This window comes from Pipistrellus hanaki, assembly GCF_964339955.1.
Source record: "Pipistrellus hanaki genome assembly, chromosome: 4".
Classification (NCBI taxonomy): domain Eukaryota; kingdom Metazoa; phylum Chordata; class Mammalia; order Chiroptera; family Vespertilionidae; genus Pipistrellus; species Pipistrellus hanaki.
In genome coordinates this window covers 38,239,766-38,256,900 of record NC_140506.1, presented here as the reverse complement: position 1 = coordinate 38,256,900, position 17,135 = coordinate 38,239,766, and the positions used below count along the sequence as shown (strand labels likewise).

Below are 17,135 nucleotides of genomic sequence, written 5' to 3'. Positions count from 1 at the left end.
CACGGAGCCAGAGGACAGACTATTATAACCCAGAGGTTCTCAGCCCCGGCTGAGCATTAACATCACCCAGGAAGCATTTAAAAATGCCCAGGCTAGCCAAAACTGGTTTGGCTCAGTGGATAGAGCGCCGGCCTGCAAACTGAAAGGTCCCAGGTTCGATTCTGGTCAAGGGCATCTACCTTGGTTGCGGGCACATCTCCAGTAGGGGGTGTGCAAGAGGCAGCTCATCAATGATTCTCTCTCATCGATGTTTCTAACTCTCTGTCCCTCTCTCTTCCTCTCTGAAAAAAATCAATGAAATATATATTTTTAAAAAATAATAAAATAAAATAAAATAAAATAAAATAAAATAAAAATGCCCAGACCATAGTTCAGACCAATTAAACCAGAACCTCAGGAGCTAAGATTCAGGCATCAGCATTTTTATTTTTAATATATTTTTATTGTTTTCAGAGAGGAAGGGAGAAGGAGAGAGAGAGTTAGAAACATCAATGATGAGAGAGAATCATTGATTGTCTGCCTCCTGTATGCCCTCCTATTGGGAATCGAGTCCCTGAGCATGTGCCCTTGACTGGAATCAAACCCAGGCCTTCAGGCTGATGCTCTATCTACTGAGCCAAACAGGACAGGGCCAGGCATCAGCATTTTTAAAGCTCCCTGGGTTATTCTATTTGTAACAGAGCCATTGGAATAAATCCCTCACTGATTAATGCTAATATTATTATACAAATTATTTTCTTAAAATGTATTGATAATATTCTGTTCAAAGGTAAACAAGTTCACCTGTACTATTTTTATTATCTAAAAAAAAAACCACCAAGTTTCTATCCCATTTTTCCATATTTTAATATATCACAAATAGAAATTTCTGATTTTACTTTATGATAGTTCACAATCTGGTATTGAAGTAAACTGAAGATGATATTTACAAGATTAGAAATTTACATGAAAGGGATAAAAAAGATAAAAGCATTCAGCTCAACCAGGAGAGACCTCAGGTCTTGCTGTGGAACAAAGGGAAAATGTGTCAGATCAGTATCGGCACATCACTATCAGAGGCTCCAGAAGATAAACAGATCTGATGTTTTTAGAGACAACATTTCCTAATCTCATGTTAATGCTTTGACTTTTAAAAGAATAAAGAATTTCCCTTAGACTGAGTGCTAAAAACAAAAATCAAAAGAGGAGTATTCATTTAGGTTGGCTGAGCATGAAGAGAAGATAAATGCATGCCTATCTTTTGAAGACAACATGAAAGAAGTTCCATTAAAATTACATTAAGTCATAAAATTATTCAAGGCAGATATGAGTGATTCTTTCAAGCACTCATATTTAACTAATAAGTCTAAGGATCTACAAAATGTTCTGTGTGCAGTGACAGGAAAGATGGTTGAGATTAGGTTGGAAAGACAAACTACATCTCAAGTTAAAAACCTATCCTATGATAATTGTTATTTAACTAAAGCACATGCAATTTCCTTTCAACTCGGTCATTTAGCTTTTAAAAGCACTGCATCTAAAAGTGAAAATGCAATAGCTTACTAAAAGTATGTATTTTTTAATTGGCAGCTCATATTCTATAAAGCATCAAAACATTAAAAATAAAGTATAGTCATGCTATTCTCGGATGCCACTACATTGTGCCATGTTTTAAATACCTTTCATTGATTTCCTCAAATGACTTGGGAAGGAATGAGAGGAAGGGGGGGTGGGAAGGAGGGAGGGAGAGAAGGAGAGAGAGAGAGAGAGAGAGAGAGAGAGAGAGAGAGAGAGAGAGAGAGAGAGAGAGAGAGAGATTAACAACGAAAACCTAGAGAATAAAGGTTATGCATGTTCTAAAATCATCACTTCTCACCTTCCCATTGGGTGGCTTCAGCTGGGGCAGCAGGAAATTAGTGCTCAGAAGGGATGAGGAGGGTGGAGGGCAAGTCAGGGGTGGAGCGGGCTTCAGCTCTCAGTCCTGCTCTAACTCTCCACTATCAGCAGCAAGGCCAGCAATGATTTGCTTAGGCTTTGCTTCTCTCTTCATTAACAAATGGCTTCCAAAAAAGAATTCTCTGAAGTAAAAAAATAACTTAAATTTCTTCAGTGTGGCATATATACAAAAAATGTAATCAGTAGTATCCCTAGGTGTTATCTTCTCTGTGTTTTTCTGTCTTTTCCAAATTTCCTAAAATAGATATGTTGCTTTTATAAGCAGAAAAAAGAACACCCCAATGCTTTCTTATTTACAACTTGTTCTTACAGAAAAAAAAAATATTCTTATCAAACAAAACTAAGGTTCTTAGGGAACACAAAGCACTTAATAGTGTACTTTGCAAGAGGTGCCTAATTTTATTATTGCCTTAATTAAAGAGGAAGCACCTAAATGGTTTTCATTGTGTTTGAGGATGTCATGTCCACCTCAGTTAAAGTGCCCTGGCTGGGGGTATCCCCAGAGGCAAATGAGAAGCCTAACATTGACCCATTTTGCCTTGCTCTATCTCCAAACCTTATGAGAGGGCCCAGCGGACCAGAGAGCTTTGAAAGGGAGGCTTTCCACTCACCATCAGATGCTGCTTTCCTTTGGTTTGATAATTACGTTGGGGATTTCTTCCCTCAAGGAAAATATCTCCATTACTCCTGGTTAATCCTGGCTCCATGGAGAGCCAGTATCCTACTGGATGTTCTAGGGCATTAGGAGAGCAAAGAGCTGCCTCGGTGGTGCCATTTGGGAATTTTGGTCCGCAAGGTACTTAATCTGGTCCATAGGAATACCCTTATAAAAGCATCCATGTGTTACCTGAGAGAGGTATCACATGATATCATCCCTTTGCATTCTGAGAGTGAACCAAATGTTACTCTCAGCCACTTGGCGAGGCTCAGAGGGAATGGTCCCTGTGAGAGGTCACTTCAGAGGAGGGAGTGGGAGTGGAGAGGATGCCAGGCCTCCAAAAAGAGCATGGCATGAATAAGATGCACAGGCTGCTTTTCTTCCTCCCTCTTAGAAGTTACGACAGAACAGATGAGGCCTCACTTCCATGTATCCTGCAGCTGGACCTGGGTGCTAAGGATTTGCTGGGCCTTTCCCATAGGCATCAGGCATGCCCCAATAATTTTTATAATTGTCACAACTATATAAAAGAAAACCCCCACACAGTATATAAATGATCTTAGGGAATACTGGAAATTACAATTTTGAAAGTAGACTTGGGGGCAGAGTGGGCGTAAGGTGTTTGGGCCTGTTTTGATCGGTGCTTACAGTCAGGAAAACGGTCTCGCCGAGCTCCTCTGATTCTCTCACAATGGTCTCCAGGGTGTCCTTGGCAGCATCCATGCTCTGCAGAAAGTGGACCATCTGGTCATGCAGGAACTCCATCTTCTTTTTCTTCACTTCCTCAAAGCTCTGGGCCTTCTCATCATACTGTGCTAAAACCTTCTTCATCATCTCCTCATTCTGTTCTTCTAGCTTTTTCTCATTTTTACTACAATTTTCCTAAAACAAAATAAAATTCTGAATGAAATGAGAAGTGTATATCTTTTTTTTTTTTTTTTTTTTTTAAGAAACACAGCCTTTTAAAGAACTGACCTCAGGCATTCTGATCAGAGAATCACAGATTATACGCACAGTCTAAATTTTCAACCCACCAACATCCCCCCTCCCCACCTTTGACATAGTCATCTCTGCAACAGAATTCACTGTAAGAGCATCCTCAAGAAGGATTTAGTTCCTGAAAACACACAGAAAGATATGTGCCTGGAAGTCTTTCCCATCGGCATTCCCACATGGTAAAACGACAACGGCATCACAATGAATGAAGATTCATGGCCTTCAGGGAATGGAGAGGGTTTTGTGCCATTTTCACCACTCCACTAAAATCAGTGTGAGGAAGGGGCAGCCAGCAGACTGGATACGATGCTGCCCTCATTTACGCTCTCCAGGAAGGGGGAAGCTTCCTCCACAGTAAGAGAAACGTGATTGCCTTCCTGAACAAACCCAGATGCCGGGCTGTCCTCATGAGATGGCTAGTGAAAAGGGGATCATTTAATTGACTGTTTAAACGGGACACTTTTGGGGAGGGGGACAAAACATAATTAGCCACTAGTAATTGAGCTATCACTGGAGTTAAACAGACTTTTCACAAGCAAACTAGGACACAGAGTTGCTCTAGTGATAGGAAAACTATGCACCAGTCTTCTGCAGGGGCCCCTTGCCACTCCTGATTGACCAGTATGCTTAGGCCACTAAGCATACTTTGTATATGGATGGAGCATTGCTACACCTGCCCTTCACTTCAGTGGGAGGAGGGGCCAGCAGCTGGGAGGGCATGAACTCATCAAAGACAATGGTACCATGAGAAACACTCATTTATGAGGGCATGGGACATTGGGCAATGACTTAGAGCATTTCTGCAGAGCTAACCTAAGGAAAGGCAGAATGATGGAGCAAATTAGAACTCAGACCTGAATTGAAACCTTGTCTCTCAACATATGACCTTGGGTAATACACTTAACTCTAAGTTGTTTTTTTAATCCATAATAGGAGAACAATAACAACACCTATTTCACATGGTTATTATGAGGATTAAATTGGATAAGCATGTAAGCATTTGCCTTATTGCGGTAAGTGCCCAATAAATGTGTATGTGTTTTTAAGGGCTAATCATTTACCTTTAGACAGAAAGTAGTAGTCTCACTGATTACGCACAGATGGAAGACTTAATGGGGAAAAAATCAACAACGGCAAACAACACATGCACACATAAACCCAACTCAGATTCTTTTAGAACAGAGTTATGTACTGTGATGCCATGAACAAACCAGATAAAGTGAAAGGGATATAGGAACTTACCTCAATGGTGTTGAAAAAAGTTTCTATCTCACTAACAAAGGCTTCAATCCTTAAGGACTTTTCTTGTAAATTTTCTAGAAATTCTGCTAATTGAACCTGAAGAAAAGAATTCAGATATCCTTAGTATATGACATTTGACTTAGTTTTTTTTTTTCTTTTCTTTTTTGACTCTTTTAATTTTTGTTTGTTTGTTTTGAGTGTGTGTGGTATTTGTTTGTTTTTTGTTTCTTAGAACATGACATTTGAGAAAAGAACTTTAAGTGGTGAGTTCAATTTCCTTACAAATTTAGTATGTAGAGGTAGAGGTTTACTATAACATTTTCACTAACAAATCAGTTTTTTAAATTTTTGTGCTGCTTCATCTAAATTGACTATAGATAATTCTATACAATAAACAAGTAGGAGATTTATGAGTGAAAGCAACACAAAGACAATGTATTTTCTCATAAAAGAGGAAAGACTTCTTGGTAAGTTGGAGTTCAAAGAATACTTGTTTTAGTGGGCTTTGTATTTTCATTATTCCTCCGTAGCAAGGCCTCGATTCTTACATATTGCCTTTCTTCTAATAGTGGACTTTGTGCTGAATTGATCTAACCTATGTAAGTAGTCTTATCCCATTTGTCCCAATGGCCTCAGGTGAGCCTGGAGCACCTGAGCTTGAGAGGTGATCAGAGTGTCACCAGGCCAGAAGGCTACATATCAAATGAAAGGAACTATCTACTAAAAAGACCTAAAGGTTCTAATGATCCCCAAAGGGTTAAAATACTCAAGGGGTGACTGCCAATTAGAAAATGCATGGTGATGGGGGAAGATGGTACCTACTTTAGCTGTAGTTATAACCTTAGCCGTAATCTATCCTGCTAAACTTAACAAGTAGCACAGAAACTCAGAGCTTCAGCTGCCTGATTCATTATCCGCAGAATAAATGGAGAAATGATACTGATGGAAGCCTCTTCAAGATCTGGTTTCTGCTTCCCTCTCCAGCCCTTACCTCTTCCCCATAAGCCCCCAGGGTCCGATTACACAAGCCCTTAAACTCTTTCTCAACTATGTGCCTTTTCATATGTTCTTCCCTATCTCTAAAATGACTTTGTTACCCTTGTTTGCTGGCAATTATTTAACAGTGACCTAACTGAATAGTCATATTGAAAATTGCTACTATTAGGAAGTTACTGAGCCCCGCAACATTGATATGCAGCCAAGAACATGAACTCTAATGCCAGACGGACATGGGTACCAATTCTAGTTTTGTCTTCCATGACCTTGGGCAGATCACTTAAACTATCTGAGCCTGTTTCATGATCTGCACATTGAATTTATCTTGTATATAAAGAACACAGTGCCTGGCACAGAATAAGTGCTCAATTCTTCTTCTTATTTGCATTTTTAGATCATTCTGGCCACTGTATGGAAGATGGGTCAAAGAGACAAGAGTAGGGATTCCACTAAGTAGGCTATTCAAAGATAGATAGAATCTCAAAGACTAAACAGCTTATTTCCAGTAGTATCTCCAAGGAAGTAGGATATTATAGTAACATTCATAACAATATGTATTATGACTAACTTTTTAACATCATAAGGACATGTGTTGTGACTAACTTTTTAACATCAGAATTCTACAGACATAGCTAGGTTTTCCATTTCTAGCATAAATTTGATAAAGAGGAAATATGGAGAAAACTAATTTAAAATGTGTTTTTCTCTGTTTTATAAAACTTGCAACAAGATTGCTCAATGTAATGTAAATGTATATTTCAAAGGATGATATTGTAGGTAATAGAAAATAAGCTGTTTTATGCACAAATAAAATTTTAATTTAAAGTCATTTGGCTTTTTTGGATAATGTTAAGACCCTTCCAAGGCAGTGACCCTGTGTTATTTATTCCGATATTCCCAGAATTTAGAAAAATTCTTGACACATAGTGTATACATAATAAATGTTTGTCAACTGATCTTAACTAAATTCCTGGGGAAATGTTCTTAAGTTTTCTTTCAGACTGTTATGCCTAAAGATGAATGTGTCAAATACTGATCATTTTTTTAAATTGAGAAAATATGAAAACAAATTACATTTATACAGGGGTGGGCAAAAGTAAGTTTACAGTTGTAATATAAATACATAATACAATAATCCTATGTAATAAAAGCCTCGTGACCGAATGGCAGAACCACCGGAATGACTGGAACAACTGCAGCCCCTTTCCCTGGCCGGCCATGTCCCCGATCAGCCCCTCAACAGGGCAAACCGTCTGTACCCTACCAGTGCATAAATTCGTGCACCGGGCCTCTAATAAATAATAACACAAAAATAAACTTTCACATACAACTGTAAAACTGCTTTCCCCCACCCCTGTACGTATTATTATGTACTTAATGCTTTAAAATCTATTTACCTTTACAGCACTTATAGCTGTATCAAGCGTTGATACCTCATGGTCTTTGTGGGTGCCAAATATCTTGTCAACAGCAGAAATTGGGCTTTTGCAAGTACAGCAATACATGTCAACCTGGGACTTTTTCGGTTCTTTTTGCTCCTTCTCAGTTATTAACTCTGATGATAATTGGTCTTCTATCCTCTCTCTCCCCAACTCGTTCTGTTCAGAAGACATACTTTGTTCCACCTCACTCACAAATTCATTTCCATTGATGTGTTCGAAGGATTCCTTTCCCTGAGATAACACATCTTCAGGCGTGGATTCTTCTGATAAAGTGTCCTGAGTAACTACCTCATAATTCAGAGATTCAGCAAACTCATATTCATCCTGGACAGGGCTTCTGCGGAGCCTATCTTCACTTGGCTCAGGTAGGACCGTTGTTGGAGGTTCTACGTGCAGTGTTTCTTGAACACAAGTTGCACCAGATGCAAATTCTTCCTCTGGGAAGGACACTTGTACTGGGACATTCAGATTGACTTCTGGATTTGCATTTGCTGCTTCGTTACCCTGAGTGCTTGTTCCATCTATGCTCTCCAGAAGATAAGGAGTATCTTCAAATGGAATTGCATAGCTTACCTTCTGGGTAACCACTTTGACTTCCTCGGCGATGGGAGCCTTCCTCTGTGTATCTACATTGTCAAGGGTCTCCACATGGCTTTCTAATTCTTCCGCCCTGTAAGAAGCTCTCTGTTCCTCTTCCAGACTCCTTTCCCCCCAGATAGTTCCAAACCTCGCCCCAATTTCCCTTTCTGCCGCTATTAGTTGGTATGAATCATCCTTACCAACTGGTTTTCCTTCCAGACCTTGGTCTTGGTCCTTTTCTATTACAGATGTGTCATGAAGAATGTCATCTTTGAGTGTATACTTCTCAAAATATATTCCTGTTCCATCATCAGGGTCAGAAGTTTTGTTTGGAAATGATGCCTCAGAATTCACACTGTCACCTTCAGAAACGGTCTCCCCTTCCTTCTTTTTCTCTCCAACTGCTTCTTCATACAGATCCTTGTATAAAAATGCAAGTGCAGGTGGTTCCTCCAGAAGTTCGGGATTAATGGCTTTAGCAGTGGTAGGAAATATCTGGGCTCGTGTCAAAACTCCTTCCTCTGTATCAAATAAGGGCATCCCAGGTGACTTGAAGTCCACATCTCTATTTGTGCTCTTTGAAGCACCTTTGTCAGCTGATTTTTGGATAATCACAGACTTTTGGGTCTCTGAGTAAGATGATTTGCTGTAGTCCTTTTCCAGTCTGTAAAAACTTTCATCTAACTTCACCAAGTCATATTCATGTTCAAGAGCACTTTCCTCTGAACTTTCTGGGAAAGAGACAGCTTCTTCTATAACTTCCTTTGAGAGTTTCACCTCAACATTTAATTTCCCTGGAGCTTTCTGTATTTCTGTGTCGGGGGAGATGTTATAATCAATCAATGTATATTTTTCAAAATAATCCTCTTCACCGGGAATTGTGGGCTGATTAAAGGCTAAATCACCAGTTTCTGAATCTGTGGATATTTCTTCTTTTGTTTCATATGTTTCCTTTTGTTTATTTTCTTTCAAAGATGTAACTTTTTTCTCAGAATCTAACTTACTCTTTAATGTTTTATGGCGAGCAACTGCCTCACTATCACCAGGGAAGGGTAGAGTTTTAAGTGAGGCCTTCTCTTCCAAATATTCTAACTTATCTTGCATTTGTTCACTTTCTTCTTGATCAACTGAAGATATAAAGGCAGGAGCATGGACATTCAATATCTCACAGCCTTCAGAAATGATACTGAAGGCACTCTTTTGATCTTCTGAAAGTCCAGCTGGCTTACTAGTTGTTGTAAGTTCTTCTTCAGGCTCCTTGGATATTTTATTGGCATCGGTTGTTGATGCATTTCTTATAAATTCAGCATAGTTGCTGCTTGCTGGAGAGTGTGGTTCATTTACATGGGCAGCTCCTCCACCCCCCAAGTGGTGCTTTGAAACAAGTACAGGTTGTTCAGACATTTCAGATGTTTGCACTTTAGATGTTTGAATATTATAGACTATATGCCTATCTGGAGACAATTCTTGTTTCTTCTCTGTACTAATTTCTGGAGAAGCCTCTGAAACAAGTGCTTGTGGTTTCACAGATGGCAACAAATACGGCGGTGTTTCTAAGCTCTTTGATTCTTTAGATGGAGATCCTTGTTTTATATTGTCTTTTGTGATAGCCACTGAACCACCTTTTGACAGCTCTGACACTGTGACCTGTCCCTTTTTTTCACTGTGACTTGCCACATCCCTGCTTGATTTCTCCAATACCAGATTTCCTTCCTTAGGAAAGGAGTGGCCATCTAGTTCATCACGATAAGGACGATCCACTGGAAGGAATGTCTTGGTTTTCTCCACCAACACTTTACTTTCTTCTAATAACTGGGTTCCTACTACCTTTGCTTCCCTGATTTCTGGGTGAGTCTCGGAGATCATGGTTTCTAATTTTTCAGTAGTTGATGTAGTTTTAACTAATGAAAATGGTTGAGTTTTACCCAAAGAACGACTTAAAGAGTCATCTGATTTTTCAGGCATAGTCTTGGCTATATTCACAGAATAAGGCTGAATCTCCTGCTGCTTCTTTCCTTCTGAAAATGCTTGTAGCTGCTTTTCCTTTTCTTTTCCTTTCTCCTCCTCAACAACTTTGTGTCTTTCTTTGGAGTCTTCATTTTGACAGACTTGCTGCAGCACAGCAGCAGCTTTTGATTCCTCCAATTTAACATAGCGAGATCCATGTGTAATTGGTGTCTCTTCTATTTCATTATTATATCTTAACTCTAATGGGGTCACAGTTTCTTGTTTCTCTGCCAGCACCTTCTTTTCTGCCAAGGAATATGATCTGATTTCCAAATTATCTTTCTCCCCAGTTGGGCTAACAGACCTGAGTTTTACTTCCTCTTCAGAAATTTTCAGGGAAGTAGGTTTTGGCACCTCTTTCGTTAGTCTGTCCTCACCAAGATTAATTAAACTGCCTTTAGAGTTTTCTGGCAAAATTATTAACTCTGGCTTCTCTGATTCCCTCATGACATTTTCACTTGTGAAGCTAGATGAAACTGATTTTGGCAGTTGATCAGCTGGTTTCTCAGTTGCATTCAAGTCAGCTGAAGCTGTACCTTTAGGCTCTACAACAGTCGCAGCTTTTTCTATAGATGGACTTGGTTGAGTTTCTAAATCTTCTTTTTCAGCAACTTTATTATCTGGAGTGCTTGATCTAGAAAACAAATTGGACATCCATGATGTGAAAGATGAAATTCCTTTCTTCTTCTTTTCTTCAGAATGGCCTGGTTTAACTGCCTTTGGCTGCTCGGGCAGCTTTTGTGTCACCTCAGGTGATTCTGGGGGTTGAGGTTCTTTATTTTCTAGGATTGAGGTTTTTATTTGTGTGGATATTTTCATTCCAGATGTTGGTTTCCCTCTCTCATTAGCATCATCTACAACTTTTGGCTGGTCCATTTTTGATTCTTCTAATTGCCTCTCTCCAAGTAAAGGAGATACACTCCTGAGTGCTTCTTTTTTATTGCCCACCACAGGTTCTGCATCTTCTGCCAGGAAAGGAGCTGCTTTGGCACGTGAGGGAATAGTTTCTGACTTGACCTGTTCCATGGATGGACCAGACACTGGTTTCTGGAGGATTCTTTCAGAAGGCAGTTTGACTTCTTCCTGGCTGTCTTTGCAAGGTCTGGAAAACTCTGTGTCTGCTTTTTCCAACACTGCTTTGTTTCTCTCCACATTTTCAGCTGGAAAGAAAGATTTTGTTTGGGGGATCAGGTTTATTTCTTCAGAAGAAGATGTTTTAGTTGATAAGAGCTCTACATTACCACTAGGGATAACATGAGTAGTTAATGGTTCTTGTAATGATAAGTGAGACTCTTCAGTAGAATGTGGCAGAATCTGCTTTCTGGTTTCATACGCACGGTCTTTATTCGACAAAGTAGCCTTGGGCTGCCCTGTCTCCAGACCAGTGCTGCCAGAGGAACCCAGCTGCACAGGTCCCAGTATTTCTTCTTCACGATGACTTGCCAGATCTCTTTCTGGCTTTTCCAGCATCCAGTTTTTGTCCTCTGGAGAAATAAGGGCCTCTCTCATTTGTGTTTCTTTAACATCTGCACCCTTGGTTGTCAAAAACGATTTTGATTCTTCCAAAGGCAAATTCTCTTTCATAACAGCAAGCTGTTTAATACCCAAATCTTGTTTAGCCACAAAAGATGTGCTTACATCAGGTAATTTAACAGCCTGATCTGAAAAAAGTGTGTTTTCAGGCTTCTTTTGTTCCATAAGGCGCTCAGAAGAAGCCATCTTTGATGGTTTTGTTAGACTCTGAGGTACAGGGAATGAATTTGTTTGGTCTGTTTCTTCTTTTAGTGTAGTTACAGTATCTCCTGTCACTTGTGCTTCCAAATTTTCTGTTGGCAGTAATGAGCTTATTTCTTGTTTCTCCCTCTTATTGAAGTCAGCTGGATGGCTCAATTCTTTTGATAATCCTTCTAAAGTAAAAGTGTATGGCTGAAGTTCTTCAGGGTTGTCTCCTTCAACCAAAGAGGTAAGCGCTTCTTTTGACCCTAAGCTGACTACCTCAGGAGAGACAGACTTAATTTCTTGATTCGGAGGTTCCTCCTCAAGGTATGATGAAACCTCTGAAATTTCAGGCGCAGTGATTGACACATGAAGTTTCCTGTCTTCTTCTTCTCCTCTGCTCCTAAGCTCAGCAAGGCCCTTTCCTAAGACAGAACCCCCTGTTTCAGTTTTGGGAGATTTTATTTGTTTTGAGTTTATAGATCCACTTTGCCTACCTAAACCAGCAGCATTTGGTAATTCTGATATTTGTTTCTCCACAGGTTCCAAAGAGAGCTCTGCCAGAGTGAGACCCTGTTTTTCTGACAGGAAATCTCCCTGAGCTATAAAAGATGTCTCCATTGCCTGTTTGCTCTTATCACTGATGGTTGGCAATGTTGGAGCTAAATCTTCTGATACTAAAGTTTCCAACTCAGGAGAAGAACTTGCCATTTTCTCAGTTTTGCCTTTTGGAACTTCGTGTTTGGGTGCAGGTGACACGTTTTGTGAGAAAGGAAGTTCAGCTTCTCTTTTCTTTATCTCACCACCTAGGTTGATTGAAAGCCCTGACACCTCTGAGGCAGACACAGAATTCTTTTTCTGTGGCAAAGCCAAATGTTCCGAGTCAAGGACTGTAGGAAGTGGAAGACCTTGTTTGCTTTCCACTCTTGCATCCTTAGATACATCTGCTTGCTGAGAAGGCAGTGCTTTGGTTATTGGCAACCCAGGTTTAACTTCTTCAGTTTCTACCTTTGGCAAAATAGAATGCCCTGATATAGAGGATATGCTTGGAGGTGAATCCAGTTTAATTTCCTTCTCTGCTTCTGACCAAGTTGGATGTTTGGATGCAGCAGTTTCAATAGAAGAGCTAGCTTTAACTGCTATCTTTCCTTTATCTTCAAGGAGTAATTGCTCATCCACAGATGTTACCAATGGTGGCAAACCACTTTCTAATTCACTCTTTCCTACAGTTAAGACTGGATGTTCTATAGGGGTAGTACGAGATAACTCTGTTGGAATTTCTTCTTTTGCTAATTTGGTTAAGTTTGAATCATGCTTAGCTAGAGAGGCTGTGGTTACTAAAGAACTGGGTTCAATTTCTTTCTTTATTTCTTCTGAAAATTCTGGTGCAGATGGTCCATGTTCAACTTCCTTTTCCACTCCTGATGAAGCTGAACGCAGCTCTCTAGGTACATCAATTATTTTGGAATCATGTTTCACTTCCGTTTTCACTGCTGATAACCTCTCAGGCCCAGATAAAGGTGGTTCCTTTAGAGGTGAATATGGTTTTATTACTTCAGGCTCATTCTCTGGCAATATTTTCTGTTCTAGTTCAGATGTCACAGTTGGAGCTAAATTGAATTTGACATCCTTCTTTGGCTCATCTACCAAATCAGACAGAATGGAAAATTTCATTCCAGACCCTGGAACATTTGGAGGCTGAGGTTCCATTTCTTGATCCTGCGATACATGTGCTGCAGCTTCTTGAGAATCAGGCAAAATTTCTTCCTTACTTTTAACTTTAAACAAAGCCATCTGTTCATTTGCAGCTTTTGGAGTGAGCAATGCTTTGGGTTCTTGTTCTTTCTTAAGTGCATGGACTGAATCAGGTGAAACTGGATACTGAGATGAAGGTGAAATAGGTTTGGTTTCTTCCTTTACTACGGGTGATGCTGCAGGTTCAGAAACAGGTGTTGCAGCTAATGATGAACTAGTCTTAATTTCTCCCTTCTCTGATTCACTGGTTAAATGTGGTGGAATCGAATCTTCAGACTCAGGTTCTAAAAATGGTTGAGTTACCTGTTTCCATGCTGAAGTAAGAAATTCAGATACAGATGCTGAGAATGTTTGAGCAGCTGCTTTCTCTGCTTTATTTGGCAGACTCAGCTCTCCAGATGCAGACATCGGAGGGGAAGGTTCAGTCTGTTGCTTCTGTGATGAACTGAGATCCTCAGGTACTGGTGTAGCAGCTGTTGATTCAATTTCTTCCTCGTCTGCTTCTGTAAAGCTGGAATATCCTGAAGCAGATAACGCAGTTAACTGTGAATCAGGCCCCATTTCATTTTTCTTTGTCTCTGTGATTCTATATGGTGGGACTGAAACTTGTGATGCTGAGTCTGGAGAAAAAAGGTCAGCTTCTTCAGTGTCTTCATCGGACAAAATAGTGTGTTCTGATGGTGATGTTAAACATATTGGAGATTCACACTCCAATTCTCTTCTCTCTGTTTCCTGAGTTGCATAGGGTGGGAATGAGAACTCTGACACAAATGCAGAGTCTGGAGAGAAAGGTTCAACATCTTCCTGCTCTTCTTCTGAATAATTGGTGGGTGAAGAGACACCTTTTAAATTTAAAGGGGATCTGTGGACAATTTCTTCCTCCTGTGATTTGGGTGTTGCATGTGGTGGTACAGAAAACTCAGAAGCAGCGGTGGAAGAGGGTGTGTACCGCTCCATTTCTACTGTCTCCTCTTCTGATGGAATCATGTGTTCAGATGGGGTGGCTGAAAGTGGCGGGGCTTGGTGTTCAGAAGTCATCTCAGCTGTGCTTGGGGGGAGAGAGTGTTCAGCCACAGAGGCCACATCTGGGGAATACAGCCCAGTGTCTTCCTTCTCTTCTTCTGACACAATCATGTGCTCAGAAACATCTTTTGATATTAAGAGCGATGCATCATCAGTTATTTTCTTTGGAATTTCCTGTGTGACATTTGGTGGAACTATATATTGGGAATTCAATGTTGAATCTGGTGTGAAACGCTCACTTCCTAGCTCCTCTTCTGATAGGACCACAGGTTCAGAAGGAGTGGCTGAAAGTGGTGGGGCTTGGTATTCAGAAGTCTTCTCAGCTGTGCCTGGGGGGAGAGAGTGTTCATCCACAGAGGCCACATCTGGGGAATACAGCCCAGTGTCTTCCTTCTCTTCCTCTGACAAAACCACGTGCTCAGAAACACCTTTTGACTTTAATGGGGACTTATGGTCAATGTTCTTCAGTGACTCTTTTGTTGCCTGTGATGGAATTGAATAGTCAGAAGCAGATGTGGAATCTGGTGTGTAATGCCCACTTCCTGCGGCCTCAGGTTGGCATTCAGAAGTCTTCTCCGTTATAGATGGTGAGAGAGAGTGTTCAGATGCCGAGGCCGAAGAAGGCTCAAATTCCTCATTCTCCTCCTCTGACAAAACTGCATGTTCAGATGTAGCTTTTACCATGGATTGAGAAACTGGCTCAACTTCTTGCTTTTCTAGTTCATGGTTCATATCCTGTGGGACTGAGTACTCTGATACGAAAGCAGAATCAGTAGAAACAGACTCGTTTTCTTCTATTTCTTCCTCAGACAAAGCAACATGTTCAGGTGTTGATGCTGTCAGTGATGGCAGAATGGGCTCCTCTTCTTTCTGCTCCACTTCAGGGGCCTCGTGGACTGGGAAGGGCTTCTCAGAAACAGACAGACTTTCTGGATAATCAAGTTCTACGATCTCTTCTTCCTCTAAATGAGAATCTTCAGGTTCAGGGGTAGCAGCTATTGGTACAGAAGTCTCTATTTCTTCTTTCTCTGACACTAAGGGTTCAGAAAGAGAAATGGGTGGCTCAGGCACGTTTTCTTCTTTCTCTCCTTTGGCATCGAGCTGAGGAGGGGTCAGTTGTTCAGAACCTGGTTCTGCCCTTTCTAGTGAAGTCAGATCTAATTCTTCTCTCTCTGGGCCAATGGCTTCCTGGATCGATGCTGCCAGACCTGATGAACCTGTTTCCAGAGAATCCTCCTCTGCCTCCAATGAAATGGAATGATCAGTAGAATACACATCTTCCTTCTTTACCTCATCCATGAAAGGTGGTGAGACTAAAGATTCAGGCCCTGAAGGTACAATTTCTTGTGAATCAGGCTCGAATTCTTCCTTTGTTGTTGCAGATGTATCAGGCATGAGAGAGGAAGGCTCCATTTCATAGGGTTTTGCTTCAACACCTGGCTGTGGTGGCACTGACTGCGGAGGGCTACGCTGTGTTTCCTTTGCTGTGTCATCACTTCTGTAAGAGGAAACTGTGTGCTTGGTGGCAGAAGCAGCCTTCAGAGGAGAATCTGGGTAGGTTTTCTTTTGGTCTTCTCGACTGAATAAGGAGGTATGGGACTTTGATCCTTTGGAGAGTGCACCTCTCCAGGGTGAAGTAAGCTCTTTTCCTTTATCATCTTCTACATTTTGGCCTACTAATTTGCCTGTTTTAGAAACTATATTAGAATCACGATTGGCCATATCTGGCTCTAGACTAAGGGATGCATCTTTCCCCTTCCTATAATGTATTTCTTTAATTACATAACCCTTTGGCAATGTCCCATAAAATTGTAGGGGGATTAATTCTTCTTTAACTGAATTAAACATCTTAATTTTATATTGTACTGTTCCTATATAGACTGGCCGTAACACTAATGGCTTATGTTCTTTGTATATTGCTCCAGTAATAGGAGGAGTATTGGAGGTGGTCTTCTTTTTTCTCATTTTATCATAACTGCCAATAGATAACTTCTCATTCTGGGTATTTAGTACCTGGCTTTCTGAAATTAAAGGATTATCTTTTTTGTTTGCTGGAACATCTTGGGTTTCCAAAGAATTTCTTTTTTTGTTGCCTTTCCGACGCAAGGATGGTGAGCCATGCTTTGACTTAGATTTTCTTTTCCGGGACTTTTTAACTTCATCCACAATAAAGGAAACATTCCCTGCAGTAGAGTTTATAGCTGACCCTTCCGGACTACCTATACCAGACGTCTGACTTTCTTCCGAAGCCCAAGGAGTGGAAGAACTACTCGAATTTGTTTCCCAGGTTATTCCACTATCTTCCCGTTGAACTGTCACCATGGAAAAGGAGGGGTCAGATATAATACACTTCTGCTTGGTCTTTCCTTCTTCATCCTGGTCTGATAACCTACAGTTTAAAAAAAAAAAAAATATATATATATATATATATATATATATATATATATATATATATATATATATATATATTAATAATTACATTATATTAATTACGTGTTAATTATAATTAAAACATTCTATTAATTATTATAGTAAGTAAATATACACTTACCAGCTAAAGTATTAATGTGAAGTTAAAATATAGAGATAAATTTACCATCCATATCAAAAATAGAGAAGTATACAAAATAAAGTTTAAAAATTGTCAAATATAACAACACATCCTAGACCGAAATGAATCCATATCCTCAAACAAACTAACAAACAACAAAAAAGCTAGCCTGACCTATGTGGCTCAGTGTTTGAGCATCAACCTATGAACCAGGAGATCACAGTTCGATTCCAGG

General features: G+C 40.1%; 2 protein-coding genes across 2 annotated transcripts in view; one reads left to right on the top strand and one right to left on the bottom strand.

Annotated features, from left to right (window-relative positions):
- The window catches only part of HOMER1 (homer scaffold protein 1), a gene marked incomplete at its 5' end in the record, with an annotated part of 446,553 nt that overhangs the window by 215,285 nt on the left and 214,133 nt on the right, over nt 1-17,135 (top strand). The gene's annotated exons all lie outside the window — the stretch shown is intronic.
- Nucleotides 1-17,135, bottom strand: part of CMYA5 (cardiomyopathy associated 5) — an 84,682-nt gene that overhangs the window by 40,139 nt on the left and 27,408 nt on the right. Inside the window, exons 2-5 of the mRNA XM_084881298.1 lie at nt 7,225-16,738; nt 4,832-4,927; nt 3,242-3,475; nt 1,659-1,681 (exon numbers count right to left, since the gene is read on the bottom strand). Of these exons, the coding sequence (XP_084737424.1) occupies nt 1,659-1,681; nt 3,242-3,475; nt 4,832-4,927; nt 7,225-16,738 (9,867 nt within the window). The remainder of the gene's footprint in view (nt 1-1,658; nt 1,682-3,241; nt 3,476-4,831; nt 4,928-7,224; nt 16,739-17,135) is intronic.